This window comes from Pollicipes pollicipes, unplaced genomic scaffold (genome assembly GCF_011947565.3).
Source record: "Pollicipes pollicipes isolate AB1234 unplaced genomic scaffold, Ppol_2.1 Scaffold_7261;HRSCAF=8764_pilon_pilon_pilon, whole genome shotgun sequence".
NCBI classification, from domain to species: Eukaryota; Metazoa; Arthropoda; class Thecostraca; order Pollicipedomorpha; family Pollicipedidae; genus Pollicipes; species Pollicipes pollicipes.
In genome coordinates, this window is record NW_023597054.1 from 23770580 (window position 1) to 23792416 (window position 21837).

Here is a 21837-nt window from a genome sequence, read left to right on the forward strand (position 1 = left end):
TGTTTTACAGGAAAAGTACAAACTCGATCAATTCACTTTCAGCATACGGATGCTTAACGCCAACCACCATGCAATATAATACAGGGAACTACTCGCGCGCCGGCGTGGTTTTCATCTTTTCTCGCAAGCTGCAATTCTATGTGCTGCAAGTCTACTTACCTACGGTGCTGTTCGTCATCATCTCGTGGTTGACGTTCCTCATTCCGCCGGGCGTATGCGCAAGGCCGCATCATCATGACCATCACCACTATGCTGACGCTGGCTGCGCTCTTCAACATGGTCGAGATGCACTCGCCGTCGTCGTCCTACATCAAGGCCATTGACATATGGATGGTCGTGTGCTACTCATTTGTATTCGTCGCCGTCGTCCACTGCCTGGTCGATATCCGGTTGCACTTTATCGATTCGCAGGCATACAAGCACGAGGCGCTCGGCTTCCTGGCGCCCGTGTCGGTGGCGCTGGTCGAGAACCGCCAGGTGTTCGACGACCTGTTCGGCGCGCCCGACGACGAGCCCGAAGCCGCGCCGTCCGACTACTTCGACGCACCAAGTCGGGCCTACCTGCCGGAGCACCGGCGCGATTTCTACGCACCACCCAAGCCCACCGGGCGCCGCCGGGCAACGGTCAGCTTCTCCGTTGACTCGCAGACCGACGACATGGCCGCCGCCGTCGCCGCCGCCGCCTCCTCGTCCTCCTCCACGCCGCTCGGGCGCGACCAAGGGGACGAGCGCGACAAGCGCTGGGGTCACGTGGCCGTTGTCTTCGAGAAGACGTCGCTGATCGTGTACCCAGCCGCCTTCGTGCTGTTCAACATCTGCTACTGGGCCTACTACCTGAACGCGGCGCGGCCGCCGCATCTCCTGGCGGCCGAAATGGCGGCCGGCTTCACACCGCGGCCGAGTGTCGGTCGTCTCACGACGCACGGCAACCACTGAGCTCCGCGCGCCGCGGGCGCGCTCGAGCTTAGCTCGCACACTGGCTGTAGCGGCGGAGCGCGTGCTGAGCTCACACGCTGTGCTGTAGCGGCGGGCGCATGCTGAGCTCCACGCTGAGCTGCAACGGCGGGCGCGTGCTGAGCTCACACGCTATGCTGCAGCGGCGGGGGCGTGCTGATCTCACATGTAGAGCTGTAGCGGGCGGGCGTGAGCTGGGCTCACCACGCTATGCTGTGTAGCGGCGGGCGTGAGCTGAGATCACACGCTGAGCTGTAGCGGCGAGCGCGGCGTAACCCGCCCACCGCACCAACTCGGGGCTGTGCTCTGTGCTCGCAGTCGTCCGGCTACCCGGCCCAACGAGTCCGGCACCACAAGAGGGATTCAGGGTCCATTCCATAGATCGGAGAGGTTCAGGGGCTTTCCTCACTATCGTCGGTTGTTTGCAAAACTAGCGTTTCGTATCACGTGACAGGTAAAATATAACCACACAGCTATGACCAGTCGCCCAAGTTGCATTAATCAGACCCAGAAATACAAAACGACGCAACGGAGCCACTAAAAAACAAGTCATACGTAGAGGCCACCAGGCACGGCAATTGTAACAAGGTGCGACCATTTATCTCGTGGGTTTTTTCGTGAACACAAACCGCGTGGCACCTTTTCTACGAATCATGCCCCTAGTCAGTCGCAGCGAGTTAGTACACTGTAACTGACTGCCTCAAAACTAACGTTTTGGACGCCAGGCGATGCTTGACCAGCCTTGCTTTTTATAAAACAAAGGTGCAAAACCATTCAAAATGCTTGCAGAGGTTCTGACCCACGCAACTCGCAATTGATACCGCAGTTGGCGCGCACTGCACCGTACAAAGGTCAGCCTCACGTATAGCGGCCTATCAGGCTCGATATCGCAAGACAAGCCTCACAAGCACAGTCTGATAGAAGGGCCGTCCATGTCACTGGCGTCGGCTGGCCGCACCACGCCGCGATGGTAGCGAGCGACGTCCATCCAGCCTTGAACGCGCACAGACGCTGGCGTCCGTAGTCTGGCCTGTCATTCGTGGGCGTGGTGTGCTGCACGGCAACGGATGGAGCCGCCACCAGAGTTGGCCCCGGCCCTGCGGTCGACGCCGCTCGCCGTCCGGACTTCCGCACCTGTCTGCAGCGGCTCTCACGGCGGTCCTGTTCCGAGCTAACAGCGGCTCCCACGGCGGTCCTGCCCCGAGCTAACAGCAGCTCTCACGGCGGTCCTGCCCCGAGCTAACCGCAGCTCTCACGGCCGTCCTACCCCGAGCTAACAGCAGCTCTCACGGCGGTCCTGCCCCGAGCTAACCGCAGCTCTCACGGCCGTCCTACCCCGAGCTAACAGCGGCTCTCTCGGCGGTCCTGCTCCGCGCCCCGCAGCAAGCGGTTCGGTTTCTGTCAGCGGCCAGACCAGGCCGGTCACGACCGGCTCACCGAGGCGACGACTGACGATCCAAAGCCAGAGCGGCCACGACGGCGGCGGCAGGGCCTCTGTCCACGGCCAGACCACGGCCGTCACGACGCCAGCCGACTGTTGTCTTGCGTCAAACTCCGGTACGTGTCCTGGCGAAGATGAGTCGCAGTGTGAGCGATGACCTTGTAACAGTAGCGGTGTGTCTTAGGAGATGTTTACATACATATTAGAAGACGACATACCTACCCTTTCTTCATGCAGTCGTCTCACCAATACCGTGGGTACACGCTAATGAGATCGGCAACCATCAGGTCCAGATCGCCACATCTATCACGCATGGCATCTGTGGTGGCATCTTCAAGACCGTACACAAGCCTCATTGCGCTCCCTACTAGGGACGTAAGAGGTTGGATCGGGAAAGGAGCTAATACTGAATCGTCGCCGCCGTCGCCGGTCGAAAAACCTGTAATGGCATACTGAAATGAGGCTTTAGCCACCTGAAGTTAGATTTCGTTAAACGTAAACAACACTATAGCGCACACAGGGAATGGAACCGATGGCACGAGGTGCCAGCGATGAACACAACATTGATAAGTGACGCCAAGTCCAGCAGCACGGTGTTCGTCGGAAACCAAGAGCACCTGGCCACCCTAGCTGCAGTCAAGTTTCAGCATACAGCAGCAGATGAGTTCGGCTAAATGGGATTCGACGTTGTCGACAAAGAGACCCTCTGAGCGCTGTTAATGCCCCTCGAAGTGAGCCGCTGCAGCTGCTGCGCGGCAGCGCTCAGTGGCCGTGACAGCTGCGGAAGCGGGGCGTCGCCACGGAACAAGCCACGCGTCTGCGACCCAGGCGCCGACCCGACTGACCTTCTTGACCCGGTACAGCTGGTCCAGCGAGTGGTTCAGGAACGGGCGCACGGTGTTCAGCTCCAGCAGCGTCAGGTGGTCCAGCTTGGCGTACGACGAGTTGGACTTGAGAAAGGCGTCCACCGAGGAGCGCAGCTTGGCCACGCGGATGTCCCAGATGTCCTGGGAACAGCAGCCGGGCAGGTGCGTCTCGCAGCCATCCACTGCTCAAGCCATGGTCACAGAGCGCGCCTTCCCACTTAGAGCCACGATGGCCAATCAACGTGCTAGATATACGGCCATCTAAAGGCTTTTGGCAGGCAAGCCAAACTGCATCTTTTGATCAAAGCTTTGTGCAGCTGGCCCGATACAAGACATGAAAATAACCAGCAGCATATGCAGACCTATTGAGGAATAACCCTCGCTACAGATTATCATCAGCTGCCTCAGCACGTGATAGCATGGCGACATTCAGCGCTCACCACATTACCTGGCTTACCGTACCCGTGTACCCGTGACAGGCACGGCACCTTCAAGACACAACCAACTGGGTTTGAGCCCTACTGAAGGCTCTGTACTTCCCTGACAAAGGGAGGGTGAGGACCCCGACGACAAAAGGCCGTGCCATCACATCGAACGACAAGCTGAAATACTCAGTGCTGTTGGCTAAAAGGCTATGACAAAAGTCATTACTAAACCGAGTTCGGACCGCCTGGACAGCAGGAAAGTGATCACGCAAAAACCCATCCTTAGCGATGACCTCCACTCGATGGTGCGCGGGAAAGCGAGCCATGAGATCGCATAAAAGACCGTGCGGCACTACACGCAGAGAAAACGCCCTTAGCTGTCGTGTTGAAACCTCAGGGAATTGAAAAGCAGAGCTACGTGAACCGCAGGGATGCATTGCTTTCCATGTGTCGGAGCCAAAAGTAAACCGGATAAAACCTGCAACTCAGGTCATTCGTATCACCTCCCGTCGGAAGTGCCTCGGGGGAGCGAATGTTCAACGAGCCAAACCATGCTGTTTAGGTGAGGCTCAGACACACGCACTCGCGCCGCCAGCAACGTTGAGGGTCGCGCACATCGGGGCGCGAGGTCGACGCGCGAGATTCCCTGGGAACCCACCCGTTCGGGGCCGAGTCATACCGCGATGGGTGCAGGGCTACCTGCCTTCAATCCGCATGTGAGCGGCGGCACGGCCCGGGCCAACGCTCTGCATGTGGCGCGCGCCGCGGCGACAAGCCCTCCCCTCCTCCCCTCCCACCATGATCTCAGCATAATTCCATCCCAATGCAGGCCAGCGTCGCGCGCGTTCCGAGTCTCTGACTACAGTGTCGCGGCGGGGCATACCTTGATGATGGTGCGTATCTCATCGGCCCGCGGCAGGTCTCCAGGCGCCACGTCAATCATCAGCTGCGTCACCTCCATGTAGTGATCGCTGGGCATGGGCGTGAAGTGCGCAGAGTTCTTCTCCTCCTCCTTTTTCTCCTGTCGGCAGCACGACGAAGGTTGCCGCAGGGGTAACGAACGTCACCACTGGAGGGATGACGAGCGTCGCCACCAGGGGACCGGTGTCACGACTGAGGACTGGCCAGTGGTGACGGAATCAGTCACCACTGGGGGGATGACGAGCGTCGCCACCAGGGGACCGGTGTCACGACTGAGGACCGGTCAGTGGTGACGGATTTTTTTTAGAAATTTGATCCGAACGCTTTGAATGGATGAATTTCTGGGATCAGTGCTCACGCTAAGAAGTGCTTGTTGTGTGAGCCCTGACCCCTACCATCCGATCGCGCAATTCCAGGCAACGGCAGAATTTAGTGGCGAAAGCTTAACGTGCCGCAATGCTCGGCACGGTCCGTCCTGCCCTCTGACGTCAACTGACCTTTAGCGCGACCGCTGCCACCGGCCGCAGGCCGTACCTGTCTAGATTACATAGCGAGTGCCTAAAGCGACTCGAACCCACCTCGCCCCGGGTGGGTGAATGGAAAGGCAGGCGCTCTAGCTAACTGAACCACCGGTCACGGAATCCGTCACCACTGGAGGGACAACGAGCGTCACCACTAAGAGAGTGGTGTCACGACTGAGAACCGGCCAGTGGTGACGGTATCAGTCACCACTGGAGGGATAACGAGCGTCACCACCAGGGGACTGGTGTCACGACTGAGAACCAACCAGTGGTGACGGAATCAGTCACCACTGGAGGGATAACGAGCGTCACCACCAGGGGACTGGTGTCACGACTGAGGACCGGTCAAAGGTGGCTGGATCAGCCATCACTGGAGGGATCATGAGCGTCACCACCAGGGGACTGGTGTCACGACTGAGAACCAACCAGTGGTGACGGAATCAGTCACCACTGGAGGGATAACGAGCGTCACCACCAGGGGACTGGTGTCACGACTGAGGACCGGTCAAAGGTGGCTGGATCAGCCATCACTGGAGGGATCATGAGCGTCACCACCAGGGGACTGGTGTCACGACTGAGAACCAACCAGTGGTGACGGAATCAGTCACCACTGGAGGGATAACGAGCGTCACCACCAGGGGACTGGTGTCACGACTGAGAACCGGCGAGTGGTGACGGGATCAGTCAACACTGGAGGGCTACACCAACCAACACATGAGTGAAAACTTCATTCCATCGTAAAATGGGCCATCAGCATGGGTGCCAGAGCAGCACTGCGACACGCACTGCAGCTCAAACATAAGGACTGAGGCCGAGCCTGGCTAGGAGATCCAGGGTCATAACCAGAGGGCCATGACACTGTGCAGTTGACCTGACCGCCATAATGGAGAGGCACTGACCGCCGACGTTACGCCTACCTACGCCATGAACGTGACTGACGTAAGAAAGGAATGCCGTCACAGGCGCCAGGTTGTGCTGCCAACATCACCACTCTACCGGAGGAACACGCACCACTGGCGTCACCCCGTGCTCGGTGAATCGGCGCGGGGACGGGACGGGGACGGGGACGGGGACGGGGACGGGGACGGGGACGGGGACGGGGGACGGGGACGGGACGGGGACGGGACGAGGACGGGGACGGGACGAGGACGAGGACGAGGACGAGGACGAGGACGGAGACAGAGACAGAGACGGAGTCGGAGTCGGAGTCGGAGTCGAAGTCGGAGATGAGGACGAGGACGAAGACGGGCTCAGGTCAAGTCAGGTCAGGTCAGGTCAGGTCAGGTCAGGTCGAGTCGAGTCGAGTCGAGTCGAGTCGAGTCGAGTCGAGTCGGGTCGAGTCGAGTCGAGTCGAGTCGAGTCGAGTCGAGTCGAGTCGAGTCGAGTCGAGTCGAGTCGGGTCGGGTCGGGTCGGGTCGGGTCGGGTCGGGTCGGGTCGGGTCCGGAGCATGCCCACCTGCAGGCGAGCCACGTCCATCCAGTCGGGCGGCACGATGCGACACTTGCTGCGCTGTCGCAGGTTGACGGCCAGCCAGACGGGCACGGTGATGGGCAGCGCCGGCCGGAAAGGGCCCACGTCCCCGCCGATCAGGTACAGTCGGTCCTGCTGGAAGTTCGGGATGATATTGAGCGTGCCGCCCTCCGCCAGAAACTCCATCTCGTCCGGGGAGATCATCTCTGAAACGGACGAGACTCTCTCTCAACACAAGCGAGCATACATAGTTCAGCTAAGAAATGTGCAGTCCTCATACATAAACATGAAACAAAGCAATTAGAGCAGGTGATGAGCGGAAAAACTAGCATACCTAATAGGTTGACTTGCTTGTGGCTGTAAGGCCTACACAGGAATCTTGTACATTGCATATTCAGCCATCCCTCCCATGATTCCCTAACATGTGTGAATGGCTGCACTGCTAATGACTGGAAGTGTCAAGTGTGGCCATGGTACAATGCAAGTATAACTTTGTACAGAGGTCATTCAAGCACACTGTATTCAAGGTGAAATGTTTGCAAAACCTGACCACCAGGGATTTAGAGCCCCAAAAGGAATATAGAATAACATAGACAATATGATGGGAACAGCAGTGTCAGAATGTGACCAACTAATATTTGCTGACAAGTAGCATTAAACAAGTCTGGGTTGTTCTTGCATCTATCATAGGTTTAGGCAAAATGCTACAAAACTTAGCAAGTTGGAAAGGTAAAATAAGCTTTTTATAGTTCAATGAGGTCTGGAAGGTCTACAGCAAATTGTGCAGACTTTATGCAGCAAATAAGCTTCCTGTCACATTTGATTAACACTTTGTGAAATAACAATGATGGCTGCTGCTTGTCATGCTTACAATTTATTTTTACAAACAAATATGGTTTCCTCAAAACTGTTGAAGTTACTACACTATAATAATATTTGCCTTCCACACTGTGTGCTTCAACTATACACATGACAATGCTAATCAATTGTTTTCCATGCAATTGTGTAATTTGCCATGATATAGAACCACATGCCATGCAACTTGAAGAACACATGAAGCCAGCATTATTGCTAGGCAGGTTACCATCCTTCAGTCTGCCACTATTACAATGTACTGCAGAGCTGATCCATGTTTTCAACCTGTTTTCAACTTGTTTTGTAAGCCTTCCTAGCCCAATTTGATGCAGCCTAATCATCCAAGATGTATGTATTGCCTTCAAATATGATGTGACTTCATTGTAACTGCTAAGCAATGCAAATGTTTTAGGCTCAAAGGTGAACATGGTGACCTGCATCACAGTATTTGCAAAGATTGCAGTGATGTGGAAAGCTGCAGACTGGCATGGTAAACATGCCAATACAACTACTTTGCCACTTACTTTATTCCACAAATAGCTCATATCATCCAACTGAATGTGGTAGGAACATCAATGTTTATATACACAGCTCAGTGCCTAACATAATTGTATTTTCTGCAGCTATTGAAAACAAACCTACGTAAAAAGAAAATGAGTATAAACAACACAACATCAAAAGTAATAAAAAACTAACAAGATTATATCATCATTTTCCCCACAGTAAATACTGCCACTCCGGGCACAATGGTAGTGCATGGTTGCTGCCAGTTTCAGCCCATAAAGACAATCTTTCAAGGAATTTTGAAATTGTAATGATACTTTCAGGCAAAAATACTACAAAAACATTTTTCAAGCAACATCAACCAAGCACTAAGCCAAATCTAGCCTTACCTTATCATAGCGCATGTGTGCCACCATTTCTGCATGCAATGATGGGGAGGTGTCAGGAGCAGCACATGGATTTTTGAAAACTGAGGCTGGGTTATAACTGTCTGGTTAATAAGTTAATAATATTGAATGCAACGTGGTTAGCAGGCAGCAAATCAAATAAAAACAATGTCATCCTAAGCCCAATTCTACAAACCGGCCCAAGCTATGCTAGACTTGCATGGTTACATTACAGCACAATCATAACGCCTAATTCCAGCTGTTGGTTGCTGGTGCGTGCACACTCAAAAAGATATAGACTCAATATGCGTAACAGTCGAAGTTTCCATCCTTACCTACCAATGCCTGCACCTGGTCACACTTTGAGTCTTTGGGCACATGGGTGAAATATGCCGGCTAAAGAATTATCGCCACTGAATAATCGCCTCGAAGGCGCCACTCAGACACAAGCCCCAAGGCACAAACCCAAATTACGCGCGGATGGATTCTCGCGCGCACAAATGGCAGCGATTCTGGTCGACAAGTGATACCACATTTACCGCACCGTGAGTAAAGTTTTCCCCAACCTTCAACCGGAAAAAAAACAGATTTGTAGGGAAAGCGCTACCGGGATTGACGCACAAGAGGCAGGCGACGAAAATCCAAGTAGTGCCTTGGTGCTACTGCTTTCATGAACAAGCCGTTCTATGTATATATTAAGGTCACTGCTGCCGTTGAGAGGACTATTTTGTTGCGTAAGGATTTAAAGTCAATGTTGTCTTTTTCTCTCCCAGTTGCGACGTTTTGATTTGTTTGTGCTTCATTAAAGTCTTGAAAACACTGTTACGGCGCCCTCGGCCGAAATCTGACGTCTGCACTTACTGCTATGTTTACGCGGGCGTTCTTTTTACGCGAGTTGGGCGCGGTGAACTTCCATCGCAGACTATGATCCGAACAATGCCCGCGTCATACTTTGCTAAGTCATACTCTTCGGAAATATCTTGGATATACCATGGATATGCCTCATTCTCCCGGTTCTTGTCTGGTTGCCATGGGTGTCCTTTTAGAAAACAAGAGCACGAGGAATTTTGGTGGATGTTTCCTGGCCTAGCATGCAACATTTTTGCCATCTTTGTACGCGACACAGAAGTGGTTTATAGATTGCGAATTTCTTGTACATCTGGTAGCTTAAATTCATCCAAGCAGGCATTTGTACCTTCCGAATAATCTACATTCCGACGAGCAGGTTGTCTTGGATTACAATGTCAGGACCCTCGGGTATGCGTCATTCTACATGCGACTTTTTGTGGTGTTACCCGCTTTCAACACGTGTTTTTAGACATTCCTTTGTGAACCGACCTAACTACTAAATGCCAAGTCATGTCACGACACCTGTGCAATATGCAGTTTGCAGTGCATATGCAGAACGCCCACCACCACCGGTCCCCACAATGCTGCAGCGCAGCGCGTGCCGGCACACCGCATCATACTCATTTCGCACAAGTCGTGTATTGTCGCGATTGCTGAGCGCAACATCCGCCCAACACCACGTCTCCGCCGGCGACCACATCCCAGCCAGTTGGGCCGTCGCCCCAGACCGGCGACAGTCCATGTTCCCGGGGCACTGAGGACACTACATCACAGACACGAGCGGGTGCCGGGGCCGGCTGGCAGAGCGCCCGGCCGCCGGTCACGCGGCCTCGGAGCCGGCGCCGGCCGTCAGCGGCAGCAGCAGCACCTGGTTGGCGGCGTCGCGCAGCCGCCACCAGCGGCCGAGCCGGTGCTCCTGGCCGCAGCCCACCAGCAGCCGGTCGCCGGAGGCGCTGAACACCAGCGCGTTGACGAAGCCGGCGGCCGGCAGTGCCATGAGCGGCGCCAGCGAGCCGAAGCCGGCCGCACACCGCCACAGCCGCACCTGGCCGTCCCACGAGCCGGACGCCACCAGGTCAGAGTTGACGAGGGCACCGACGGCCGACACCCAGCGCGGCTGCCGGCTGTCCGGGTACAGGCCGTGCGCTCGCGGCACCGAGCACAGCGGCTTCTTTTTCGCGACGCTCCACAGGCAGACCATACTGCGGAGAGGCGCCCACGGTCACCACACAGGACAGCGGCAGACGGACGGGCCGAGTCATGTGGGCAGTGTCGGCTGGACACCTCAGGCCGGCAGGGCGGGGCCATGTGTCACAAACGCCAGTTCCCAAGTTCAAACGAATGTTACGAGTATTCTAAGACAAAAGAGAAAACAAGTGATAATCCAAAAACCCGTAAAGAGAACATAATTCAAAACATCTCGCGCGGAACGCACGACACCACAGCTGACGCCAAATGCATATTTGGCGTCTTCGGGAACGGCAGCACGAGTGAACACCACGCAGGCCCATCGAAGAATCCCCGGCGTCCATAAGAGCCGCCGTGGATCACATTGGCCGCTCCGGAACGTCCCAGAGTGCCGCGATGACCTACGCGCCGCTCCCGTCGGCTGCAGCTCCACCTACCCGTCCTGACCGCCCGTCACAAAGTGCTCCTCGTTGATGAGCTTGATGCAGTCGATGCTGTCGCGGTGGCCCGGTGAACACCAGCCTGCGACTCCTCGGCCAGCTTCCAGACGCGCACCGTGTTGTCGCGGCCGCCGGCGGTGACGGCGCGCTCCCTGCTCAGCGCGTCCACGGCCGTGACGCCGTCCTGGTGGCGCGAACCTGCGGCGCGAGCCACAGCCTGTCACCGTCGCACCGACAGAGGCGCGGACGGCGGCCCGTCCGCGCCGCCACGCCGCCCAGGCAGCACCGTAGCCCCGCCATCGGCACGCCCCAGTCACATCGTACTAGTCGTAACTTGTTCAGTGCATTCGCAAGGACATTATTCACATAGATAAGACAGACGTAATAGCCTTATTCTTCGGAGAAAAACTAGGAGAACGGAGACAGATAGGTTAATATTCGGCAACATGCACTTCTGCTATTGTTTCGATAGACATGTTGCCATTTATCAACCCATCTATATCTCCATTATCCGGGTTGTTCTCCCAGGAATAACGCGATTAGTGCTGTCTAATCATTACCGGTCGGTTGGCGAAAACCCCGTGACCACATTACCTCTCTCGCGTGCGGCGCACTGCCGTCTGAACTCACAGAGACTCGATGTAGGAGCGGTCGTGCACGCTCCAGACCTTGACCATGCGGTCGGCCGAGGCGCTGAACAGCTGGTGCGTGCCCCGCTGGAAGGCCAGCCCGGTGACGGCGCCCCGGTGGCCGCGGAACACGTGCAGCCGGCTCAGCGTGGCCGGTTCCCACAGCTGGATCAGGTGGCTCATGTCGCCACTCACCTGGCGACACACGGCATACGTCACGCCACAGCTGAACTACATAGCACCCGTCACGCCACAGCTGACACACAACGTCACCCACACCTGGACCAACCACCTGTCACCTACACTGAACCACAACAGCACCTGTCACACCTACAGCTGAACCAACAGCCTGTCCCCACAGCTGAACCAACAGCACCTGTCACACACAGCTGAACCACACAGAACCTGTCACACTGCAGCTGAACCAAACAGCACCTGTCACACAGCTGAACCATACAGCACCTGTCACACACAGCTGAACACACAGCAACTGTCACCCCACAGCTGAACCATACAGCAGGCTGTCGCCCCACAGCTGAACAGCACAGCACCGTCACCGCACAGCTGAACTAAGACATTCCCTCTGCCGGATCACACACCATCCGTTACTGCCCCGACATTGTATGGAACAAGCGAGCATGCATTATCACTGACAAACCCAATACAGCTCTATATTTTCCGCTCCGAACAGCCAAGACTGGCGTGAGCTCATACCAGGTATTTGTTGTCGGACGATATGGCCATGGACATGATGTGCGTGGTGTGGCCCTGGTGCTTGTCCTCCGTGCCCTTCCGACCTCCCGGCACCACCTGGACCCGGGGCGACGGCACGTCTCAAACACCCTGCCAACGAGCAGACGTTAGCCACTCATATACATATTCGGCACGGAGGATCAATTTTCCACCCATGGTTTAAGCGAGAACAACATTTACACCAGCGAATGCAAAGCGTACATACGCAAAGCTACGCAGCCAAGCTAGCATATAATCTAACACCTGCTGACTGCCTACCTGAAGTTACCGTCGCTTGCTTGCCATTAGCACACGCTAGCGCAATTTTTCGCTACAGAGTACGATAAATTACCAAACTCCAATAAGGAATGTTTCGTATGATGACTACACGCCACACAATCACCCTTGGAGTGAAGTGTGGTGACCAAGCGCTAGAGTAATACTATTCTTCGCTCGACTCATTGTCAATCATTATTTTCACTCGTATCACGCAGTAGTTCTCCTAGCAGTAGGCAACCAATAGATAGAATACGATGCGATTACAATAATACTTCCAACAAATGTTTGTTCTGCTCGTAGCTTGCAGTAAGCAGCCACGGTATGTGGAACGAAACCAAAATACGTCAACGACGGCATTCTTGCACAACCAGCTGCGAATAAATGTAATCATTACCAATAAATTCACGAAGGTCCATACAGCTATTCCCGCCCCTCCTGGTAAAGCAATGTGTCATCTAGCTCAGCACTGTGGCTGTCCACCCCAGCATGCTTTTCATGAGCATTTCATGAGCATATCAAAGAGACCACATCAGATCGTTCGGCTATGTAACAGATGGTCTTATACAGCAATGCATAAGGAAATCCGATCTCCTGATCTTGGGTGCGATTACGTGATTTCGGTCAGTCTCCCTTGTGAAGGACGGACTACTCGCCTCAGTGGATTATCAAAACACGCGAATCGGCGCGTTACATTTGGTACTCAATACATAACATATTCGGATACATATCTGATTGTTGTCACAGCTCGGTGGGGCCAATGAAAGCATGTCCCAACGTGTTGAAAACAGCAGAAAATCTCTCGTTCAGGATTCCCATCATCTTCCTGTTCTCTCTCTTTGTTCAGCACTGTGGTCAGCTGGCGCGACATGTGTAGGCCGCACCGCCTCCAGCCCTGGCGCTGCCTCCGCCACGGGCTCCGGCCCGCGGCGTCGTACAATACGGCGACGTACGGTTACGGGTAAGTACGGCGAACGGCTACGTACACTTGATGAGGGCGCAGTCCTTGGAGCCGGTTGTAGAGGTGACGGTCGTCGGGCGAGAGCAGGGCGCAGGTGACGGGCAGCTGCAGCTGGCGGCAGCGCAGCCGGCGCACCCTCGGCTGGCTCTGGGCGGCGCACGGCGTCGGCCAGCGGCCGCTGCAGCCGGCCGGCCCGCTCCAGCACGTCCTGCCGTAGCCGCTCCGACACCGAGCGGCCGGCCCGCTCCGCCGCCTCCGACTCGGCCCGGCCGCGCTCTGGAGGGTCAGACGGCCGGAGCCCGGCGGTGAGACGGTACACCGCGACCCGTGCGGCCTCTCCCCCCCCCCCCCCCCCCCTCCCCGTCACGAGTGAGGCGAAGTAGCGTTACTGGTCAACAGTACCGTCGCTGCCTGTCAATGAGGTGCGGGCTGCCCCGACTATGTTATAATGACTCAAGTCTTCTAAAAATATTCTCAGGTACCAGCATATGTCATAACAACTCAAACAAGCGATGGAATGCATGACTTGGCATGTTAAACACGCCTTGCTTCAATAAGTCTTTAAACAATGGCATTTTACGGCATCCAGCTGCCAGATTTTGCCTACATTATTCACACAAATGAAAATTAGTGTGCTTTCCGGCAACACCAACGACAGAACAATAAGGCAACATCAAAGACATTGCACCTATTCACATTACAACCTGAGCTGCCTTTGATGCAGCCCACAACGGCACAAACACCAAGCTGTGTGCCATCCATCAGCATTCAGCACCTCGGCTTTAGCCCTCTTGTCAATTTAAAGCTGACTACCTACCTTGTCTCTCGATTTCCTCCAGGTAGAGCTTGGCCAGGCGGAGACGCTTCTCCTGAGCAGTCTCCAGCTCGGTCTCCGACAGCTCCGGCTCCTCAGCCGCCACAGGCTCATCTTCCAGCTCATCACTGTCGATCTCTTCATCCTCCTCCTCGACCAGCCGGGCACGCTTGGCCGCTGGCGCCTCTACTGGTCGCTGCTGGAAGGCAAAACTTGGCAATTGACGGCTATAGAATGAGGGCACAGGCTCAGCATACTTACAGGTTAGTATTTTTCTTCTTAAATGGCACCCGGCTTCATACCTACGTTTTGTCCGGAGAGCATGTCATGACAAAAAGTCAATACATAATTGCTGGACTGCAGATGGCCGTTTGTATTTGTCCATTCTTTTGCGAACGAACATAGTGAAAGCTTTCAAGATATAGAAGAATACAGACAAATAGCAGAAAAATTCTGAAAAAAATTCATACAGCACGATGTTAACCTTCGAGAAAGCATGAGTTTAATGCCTGCACAACATATACCCTCGCTGCAATCATCTGAACAGCAGACGCGATATGATCCAAGTGATGCCCTTTGCATGGTTACGAGGCATGGGGCGAAAACGGCTCTGGCTTTTGCTTCGGTTGCACGAAGTCGTAAATGCCCTCTTAAGGCTTCGGATTTGGCTTAAACTTTGAACCAATTTCCCCCCCCCCCCCCCCCCCCCGGCTGTTTTCGGGTTCGTGCCAGTTCAAGCGGTTTGCTTCAGCCTCAGCTTCGGCTTCCGACATTTTTAGCAGCTGGCTTCGGCTTCGGCCTCAACATTGAACATGTTTTGGATGTGGCTACAAACTTTGGCCCCATGCGGATATAAATGTTCCGGCTTTGCAATGCTGACTTATTCACTACATTTGCGGCATACGACAGTCTGTCTGTTCAGTTACCCCCCAAGTACCGCACAACTTTCCAAGGCTGCGATGCGGACATGGCTGGAAGCCAAAACCACGTGGCCATTCTTGGGACCAATCAACACCGTACGAAGGCCGGGTAATCTAAATGTCCATTATGCAAACACTAGCACGGAAGACGATCACGAGCGGTCCACAACAATTTCCGTCCAAGTGTGACACTTTGCCTCAATTATTCCACAAAACCCGTGATTTTTGCTGATGCTCTATTTTTAGCACATAACACTGCGGTTTTGGCGGCACAAAATACCCCCACCCCGCCCCACCAGATTCGGTTACGCCTTCGGCATTCTGATTGTAAACTTATGATCATTTGGCCTTGGCTCTGCACTTCTTACGTACGACGCCCCTGGCATCGGCTCCGTGTTCGCGTGTACAATGTTTGATGTGACTGACTTCGGATTTGGCTTCGCATTTATAAATATGCCGTCATCAGTTTCAGCTTCAGCTTTGCAGTTAAGAGCTTGAAAGCTATCAGCTGAGGCTCCGACTTGAGCTTCATGTTATTGTCTCAACTTTGGATTGGGTTACAAAGACAGAAGCCTGGCTTCATCCCCATGCCTGATGGGTACTGATGGAAAAGACTCCACAATTACCTAAAGTCCTTAATTTTGTATCACAGACAGCATGTTTGAGTTATGCTATGCAAAGAAACGAGCTGACAAGATGTTTTTTTAGTTTGCGACCATTCTCATTTTTGCACCATATCTCCGCACATGAGGGGTACGAAGCGATTCCGGAGTGTCAATGGAACAGGCTATTGGATGACACCATATCTGCGGTAACACCGGCCACCTGTTGCGCTCACACAGCAGGCAAGAAGGATTTTGCTGTAAACGGTGTTTGCTTTTTGTATGACATCTCAGCCCCCAGAGCATGGAGCGACTCATTTTCATGTTTTAACTTAGGATAATGGATTCTCCTCTTTTCCAGGGGTTTATACCTTTTGTACCGCAGCTCTGCATGTAGGACTAAGACACACCTGGGAGTGGCATGCATTGATAGGGTATCAATTGAAAAAACTTGTGGTATAACATGTAACATGCACATGACATGTGTCACATGTACATGATCCATGGTGCATTGACTTGGCCCTATCAACCATTTTCATGTTTTGCATTGTATCTTAGTACCTAGAACAGCTACAAATGTGAATCAAACTGCAAAAATTAGATTATTTCAATCTCAACCTATTGCACAGGAAAGCAGGCACACAAATGCTTGCGCTACCTGCGGGAAACAGCGCAGGGCCAGGATCTGTAGAAGGCAGTGGAAATGAAGACAGAATGGCAAACCTAAGGTGCCCTGGTGTACTTGTATGCTTATCATGTGTATCACAACATGTTGGCTCCCAGCTCAATGTTTGACCAAATAGTTTTGACCAGATGTTTTAATAAACACAATGAGCTGTTATATGCATCTTTTAAGGCATGTGGACAAACATGTAGTAACAGGGAAGAAGTTTCACAGTATGATTTTGGGCAGGGCTGAGCAGTCAAAAGTGACACCACCCCCACTCAAGCTATGCCAACAAACAGGATTCTTGCCAGATTTGATCAACTTTATTTTCAAACTTGGGGAGAGCCCATGTTGAGGGAACCCCCACCAAATAGAAATGTACATCCCTGTGTGGTAAAACATCACATGCCCTTTATGTACTTGTACATCAAAACATTTAAATTGCATACACCTACATATTGCAATACAGCACATACCTTCTTTTTGTCTTTCTTTGCCTTGACTTTTGAACTTGACTTCTTCCTGATGAAAAATGGCATGATGATCTGAAAAGTAAAGCCATGATACACAGAGAATCAAAGTTTTCTCCATGGCCTGATGTGGTAATGAATTATCACAAAAAGCAGCTCAGGATGGGAAACCAATGCCAAAGCTGCTATCAATGTGCTTATGTTTGACTTATATCATGGTCACATTATATCTGGAAGCACTTGGTTTACATAACTCTTTTCACTTGCCTGGTGGCCACTTGTCTGGGCATACCTAAAATCCATACTCAGCACAACCTGATTCAACAATGGAGCATATTCACATTTGTCATCACCCAACATCCTGAAAATCCGTGCCCCTTTTTTGGCTGTGGTGCTTCATGGCCAGCATATTTCTAGCCCTACACTGATCAAATACACTGGTGTTGGCTTGAAAACACCGTAACATACAAAGCAATGTGATGACTTACCTGTGCGAATACCTGCCACTCAAAGAATCGTACCACTGGACGCCTTGCGAGATGCTGGCTTGATCACGACGACAGGAGTTCTACGACAACACAAGATATGACACTGAATAAATCCATATTCAAGAAAGAACAGCGACTTGGTGTCAACGCTCTACCACAAACGACCACTCAAATGCTCACGAACCACCAAACACCGCGGGCGACAGACACGTGAGCGCTACGCTTTGCGCACGTCGTACCGGAAACAGTTGCGCTGAAATCGTCGCTAAATCGCACATTTCAAGGATAGCGTTATTTCACTGCCATTTATGCAGTTTGCCTTGCTCAAAACAACGGCTCGGCTTTTTCAAGGAGAAGATTTTAACTGAGACATTTCTTCTTCCAAATACCTTGGGCCCGCAGGAAACGGTGTAGTAAGTCAGCGATCATTCATACATCACGCTATGCACCTATGGTGGAGGAGCCAAGGGAACGTAACCGAAGTGCTTGCCGAAACGTAGGTATGGCAAGTCGGATAGCATAATGTTGTCTAAACCGTGATTAAAATTTTTGTTAAGATAACGATAAATACAGCAGACAATGCAGGTGCTGTCTAGCAACACTTCCATTTTTGTCTCGCGCTTCTTGCTGAATTAGGGGCCAAACGCAAGCTATGTCTTTGGGAGTTCACTTCTGCTAGCACAGCATAACCAAAGATGGGGCATTCACGAAACGAAGTCAATGCATAACAGCGGGATAGGGTCGAAAAAGGACATGATACTATGTAATTTGGTTCACGGACGGCCCTCAACACATATGCAACTTGTGTTGGAGCCTCCATGGCTGTCTGCCTGTCGTCTTTTTCTGTCAGCGCACTTGCGGGTGAAACGGTACGCGGAACGTGGCTAAAAATTATGTCCGACCCGTGCGTGCACGAGATGGTTCACGGCTGCAGTGCCAAGTGGCCGGCGTGCGTAAAGTGGTGCACGCGCGTGGTCCGTGCTGAAAGGTCTGTTTTTAGCCCCATAGTGCTTACATTAACAAGCACCCGGGTAACCGGTTGAATGTCACGCGCGTGGGCGGGGGTGGGATGTCAGTGGTGATCTCCTACCCCCTTTCGGGTGTGGGTGTGGGATCAATTTAACCCACCTGAGACTTCAAAAGCTAAGAAAACTAGAGGCATCAAATTCGCAGGGTGGATAGGAGGGCCTGTACGTAATAACCCGAATACCAAGTGCTAATCAGGTCACTGATTTCATTTCAGGTCAGTCACCTGATTTGACATGCAGAAAGGTCACGGTGGCTAAAAACATGGGACATTGTTTTGATTTTTTGGAATTAAGTAAGCGTCAAGGATTACGCCAGGCGGTATGTTCCTAAAAACAAAAGGTTGATAGCCACCATCTGAGGTCAGCGACTTTATCGGACCTTCATGAAGTCCAAATAGGATGTTTATTGATGTCCTTGTGGTAAAAAGTGGAATTGAGCGTTAAAATTATACCTCTTTAAGCAAGCATCCCAGTAAAAAGAACAATTTGCGTTTGACCTCGGTCTGACTTTCTTAACCGACTCACAATGAGTGGATTTAGTCGGGGGATTATCGCAACGCGTAATTTTCGTAACCACTAATGTATCACGCCACATAATGGTCCAAACGTCTCATGTACCTGCCCGTAGGGCCGTAATCTCAGAGACCAGTTAGAGAGCCTCTTGCCCGGACTGGGGACCCCTGAAAACGAGCATTCTTTTGTTTCGGTCAGAGGTCACCAACACCGAGCAGTCGGCTCCGTGTCGATCTGAGCTCTGGCGGCCCAATTCCCAAGCAGGGACAATGCCAGGCACGCGATTTACATTGATCGAGGTCCTTACGACAATGCCGAGCTCCTGTACCATTCAGGGGTTCATAGTGCCGGATAAGGTATTATGCGTCAATAACGGGCCTCGAGTCTGTCAGAAAAAGTTGTGCTGAACAGGGACGGTGCCGGGATCGCGAATGACAGCGACCTCTGCGTTGGTCGGGGCCCTCTGACAATGGAAAAAAACATGACAGCTCATGACGATTGTTAACGTTTAGGCGATGGAAGTGTCCTGTGCCAGGAAGGGCTCCCGGTACCGAAAGGCGGACCCTCCAACCCAACTCCGGCATGAGCCCGTTAAGCCGAGCAAGGGTCTATGTGCCAATTATTTGATCACCTGTGGCGATCAGGAATGTTATTACGTCAGTGGGGGTTCCTGCATTAATTTGGGGTTACCTGCAGTCTGCGCGGGTCAGAACGCCTCCCGCGTCAGGGAGGGGACCAATGTGATATGATGCATCCCTCTTGGGGCCTCCGGATCGGCCAGGGATCCCTCCCCGTGTCGCCAGGATGGCTATCGGAAGACACCCCGCAGTGGGACGAAATGGCCCTTCAGCCCTTGACTGGAAACAATAATGTGCCCCCCTAGTGTTTTTCTCAAGGAGGGTTCATTTCCGGAGACAAGGAATGGGCCTCACAAGTGTTTTCAAAAGAGTGGGTCGAAATGAGCTCAGATATCGAATGAGACCATCCCATGTTTGCCTGAGAACGTTTCTTCTTTTGCAGAGGTGGACTGGCGAAGCAAATGATCAAAATGTTTTGAGCTTACGCGCCTGCAATCTCCGAATCAAGGACAGCGAAAGTCTGGGTTGCGGTTTTCCGTAAACCGACTGACGGTGGCCACTGCAAGTAACACCAGGCGGCGGGTGCCGTGCGCGCGAGAGCGACCGTCGTGGAGTAGTACTTCCGAATGCCTTAACAAATAAATTCGTACCGTTCAAACCTTAGGACGCGGCGTATCTTGCAACATCTTTGAAGCTGTCCTCTGGACAGATCAACAGCTGCAGCAACACAAAAATAGAGATTTTACCTTCACTCCTCCAGTTCTGCGGCTAGATTGCAGCAACACAAGTGGTGCTGCAAAGGCCAATCTATTTAAATCTATCAATCTAAAATCGCACAGGTGAAATCTTCGACGGGCTACCTTCTATATGTACGTTTTAAAGTCCATAGCGTTCAAGGGTACTTCTGTCAAATGTGTCACTAGTTTCGTCCATCCGTTAGCCATGGCTCGGTGTTAGCCACGGAGCCGATGCTGCGCTGCCTACGGAGACTGCAACGTGTGGAGTCGCGGTTTTTAAAGGTTTGCGAGAATGTATGCTCAAAACTACGTTCATCATTTGCATCATCAATAGCATTTGATTCAGTGCTGAACATTTCCAGACAAACATGGCTTGGCCAAGTCAATGCGCATTGTTGACCGATTTCGATCTACAATCTAAATTCGCATGGGCCTGACATCTCCCCAGACCCCAGAGAAAGATTCCGACAAAACTCCTGACTTGTATAGATTCAGAAAACGTCTACTGGACCGTTGTACAGAGAAGAACGCTGGTAATTTATGTCATGCAGTCGTTTGACGCATAATTTTTCTTCAGTTGATTGCCTACAAATTTCAGGCGGAATCGATATCGCGGTAGCTTCTGGCTTCTATTCCAGTTATAGAACTTAGAGTGAAAAAGCATGCCCGCATTAACAAATGGGTCATATTCGGTGATGTATGGTTTGGTTTTTACTATCGGGGGGCCCTTTGCGAGCCTTGTGCCCCTCCCTCGCCAAGTCTCTGGCTGCTCGCCTGTACTGAAATAAAGGAACCCATCGTTTCGGCGGCCCTCCGTTAAGTCTCTGCCCCCAACCCAAATTCGGACACGCCGGTAGAGGAACAAAACTCCCAGGATGGGTGGGTGCTACAGGGACCTACAAGGGAACTTGTATGATGTTGCATTTTGGATGTTTTACATGGTTTGGCTTGTCATCCTTGTAAATCGAATCCCATTGACCTATTATGAACTCGACCTGACTTGATCTCGGTTACCCGACATGACGTTTATATTATAACGTATAGCAGAACACATAAAAAATGTCGCGGAACATTCCCTCACTGCAGGTACACCGGCAGCGCGTCAGCGCCTATTCTCACTCTCTGACGCTGGCTACGCTGTGACTTAGTCAGCCCGTGATGTCACACCTTCCCGGTCAATTTTCGGCTACTTTGCTTTCAACGACCGTCTAGGGTTTCATGATCAGGTAGCAGAATCTCAATGGTGGGTATATGTTTTTGAAAGATGAGTATTTTCGTGCAGCGCACTTAGCCGTATATAAGTCAATGCAGAACAAACAATGTCGCGTTTTGGTGAACGCCAGGGTAGGGCGAAAGTTTTATATTCAGTCGGACTCTACCTGACCCTCATCTTTCAGAATGTGTCATATTCGGGGAAGATATCTTGATAACTTTTTTGAAAGTGCTGTATGCGTTTGGGTCAGGTACGGCCGTTTTTCTTGCTTGCCCCTCAAAACTTGTTTTGCAACTCTACGACACTGAACTAAGGCGTTTTCACAGCAGGCAAAAAAAAAACACGTGAAACTATTGCCGTCGTGGATTTGCCGATCGCTATTACTTGC

The 21837-nt window shown here is 52.5% G+C and overlaps 3 protein-coding genes across 4 annotated transcripts; 1 reads left to right on the top strand and 2 right to left on the bottom strand.

Moving 5' to 3' along the window:
• Positions 1–234: 234 nt before the first annotated feature.
• On the top strand, positions 235–936 carry LOC119111207 (gamma-aminobutyric acid receptor subunit rho-2-like). The gene has a single exon (XM_037235028.1). It carries the CDS (start codon positions 235–237, stop codon positions 934–936), a length of 702 nt encoding a protein of 233 aa, XP_037090923.1.
• A 1413-nt stretch (positions 937–2349) lies between these two features.
• Positions 2350–8769, bottom strand: LOC119113195 (DNA replication complex GINS protein PSF2). Of its 2 annotated transcripts, none has more exons than XM_037237545.1 (5): positions 8684–8769; positions 6585–6805; positions 4570–4707; positions 3241–3402; positions 2350–2520 (listed from the first exon to the last, which is right to left on the bottom strand). In XM_037237545.1, exons 2-5 carry the CDS (start codon positions 6801–6803, stop codon positions 2473–2475), a joined length of 567 nt encoding a protein of 188 aa, XP_037093440.1. In that variant the 5' UTR covers positions 6804–6805; positions 8684–8769; the 3' UTR covers positions 2350–2472. The 2 variants fall into 2 exon arrangements, with proteins under 2 accessions (XP_037093440.1, XP_037093439.1); XM_037237544.1 differs by having other exon boundaries at positions 8680–8732.
• Positions 8770–9956: 1187 nt separating this feature from the next.
• LOC119111208 (U3 small nucleolar RNA-interacting protein 2) lies at positions 9957–17566 on the bottom strand. Its single transcript, XM_037235029.1, has 11 exons — positions 17381–17566; positions 16899–16967; positions 14237–14432; positions 13613–13695; positions 13447–13566; positions 12165–12260; positions 11452–11645; positions 10991–11019; positions 10819–10921; positions 10090–10395; positions 9957–9990 (listed from the first exon to the last, which is right to left on the bottom strand). Exons 2-11 carry the CDS (start codon positions 16959–16961, stop codon positions 9957–9959), a joined length of 1224 nt encoding a protein of 407 aa, XP_037090924.1. The 5' UTR covers positions 16962–16967; positions 17381–17566.
• Positions 17567–21837: the final 4271 nt, after the last annotated feature.

What these genes read in the sequence shown, in the direction of transcription:
- LOC119111207 (XM_037235028.1), top strand. Translation starts at nt 235, where the DNA reads ATGACCATCACCACTATGCTGACGCTGGCTGCGCTCTTCAACATGGTC.
- LOC119113195 (XM_037237545.1), bottom strand. Translation starts at nt 6,803, where the DNA reads ATGATCTCCCCGGACGAGATGGAGTTTCTGGCGGAGGGCGGCACGCTC. An exon ending in TGGACGTGGCTCGCCTGCAG is followed by an intron (nt 4,708 to 6,584) that starts GTGGGCATGCTC and finishes TGCTGCCGACAG; the next exon opens with GAGAAAAAGGAGGAGGAGAA. An exon ending in AGATACGCACCATCATCAAG is followed by an intron (nt 3,403 to 4,569) that starts GTATGCCCCGCC and finishes TGCTGTTCCCAG; the next exon opens with GACATCTGGGACATCCGCGT.
- LOC119111208 (XM_037235029.1), bottom strand. Translation starts at nt 16,961, where the DNA reads ATGCCATTTTTCATCAGGAAGAAGTCAAGTTCAAAAGTCAAGGCAAAG. An exon ending in CGCTCCTACATCGAGTCTCT is followed by an intron (nt 11,020 to 11,451) that starts GTGAGTTCAGAC and finishes CTCGCGCCGCAG; the next exon opens with GTTCGCGCCACCAGGACGGC. An exon ending in GAGCACCGGCTCGGCCGCTG is followed by an intron (nt 9,991 to 10,089) that starts GTGGCGGCTGCG and finishes GCGCTCTGCCAG; the next exon opens with CCGGCCCCGGCACCCGCTCG.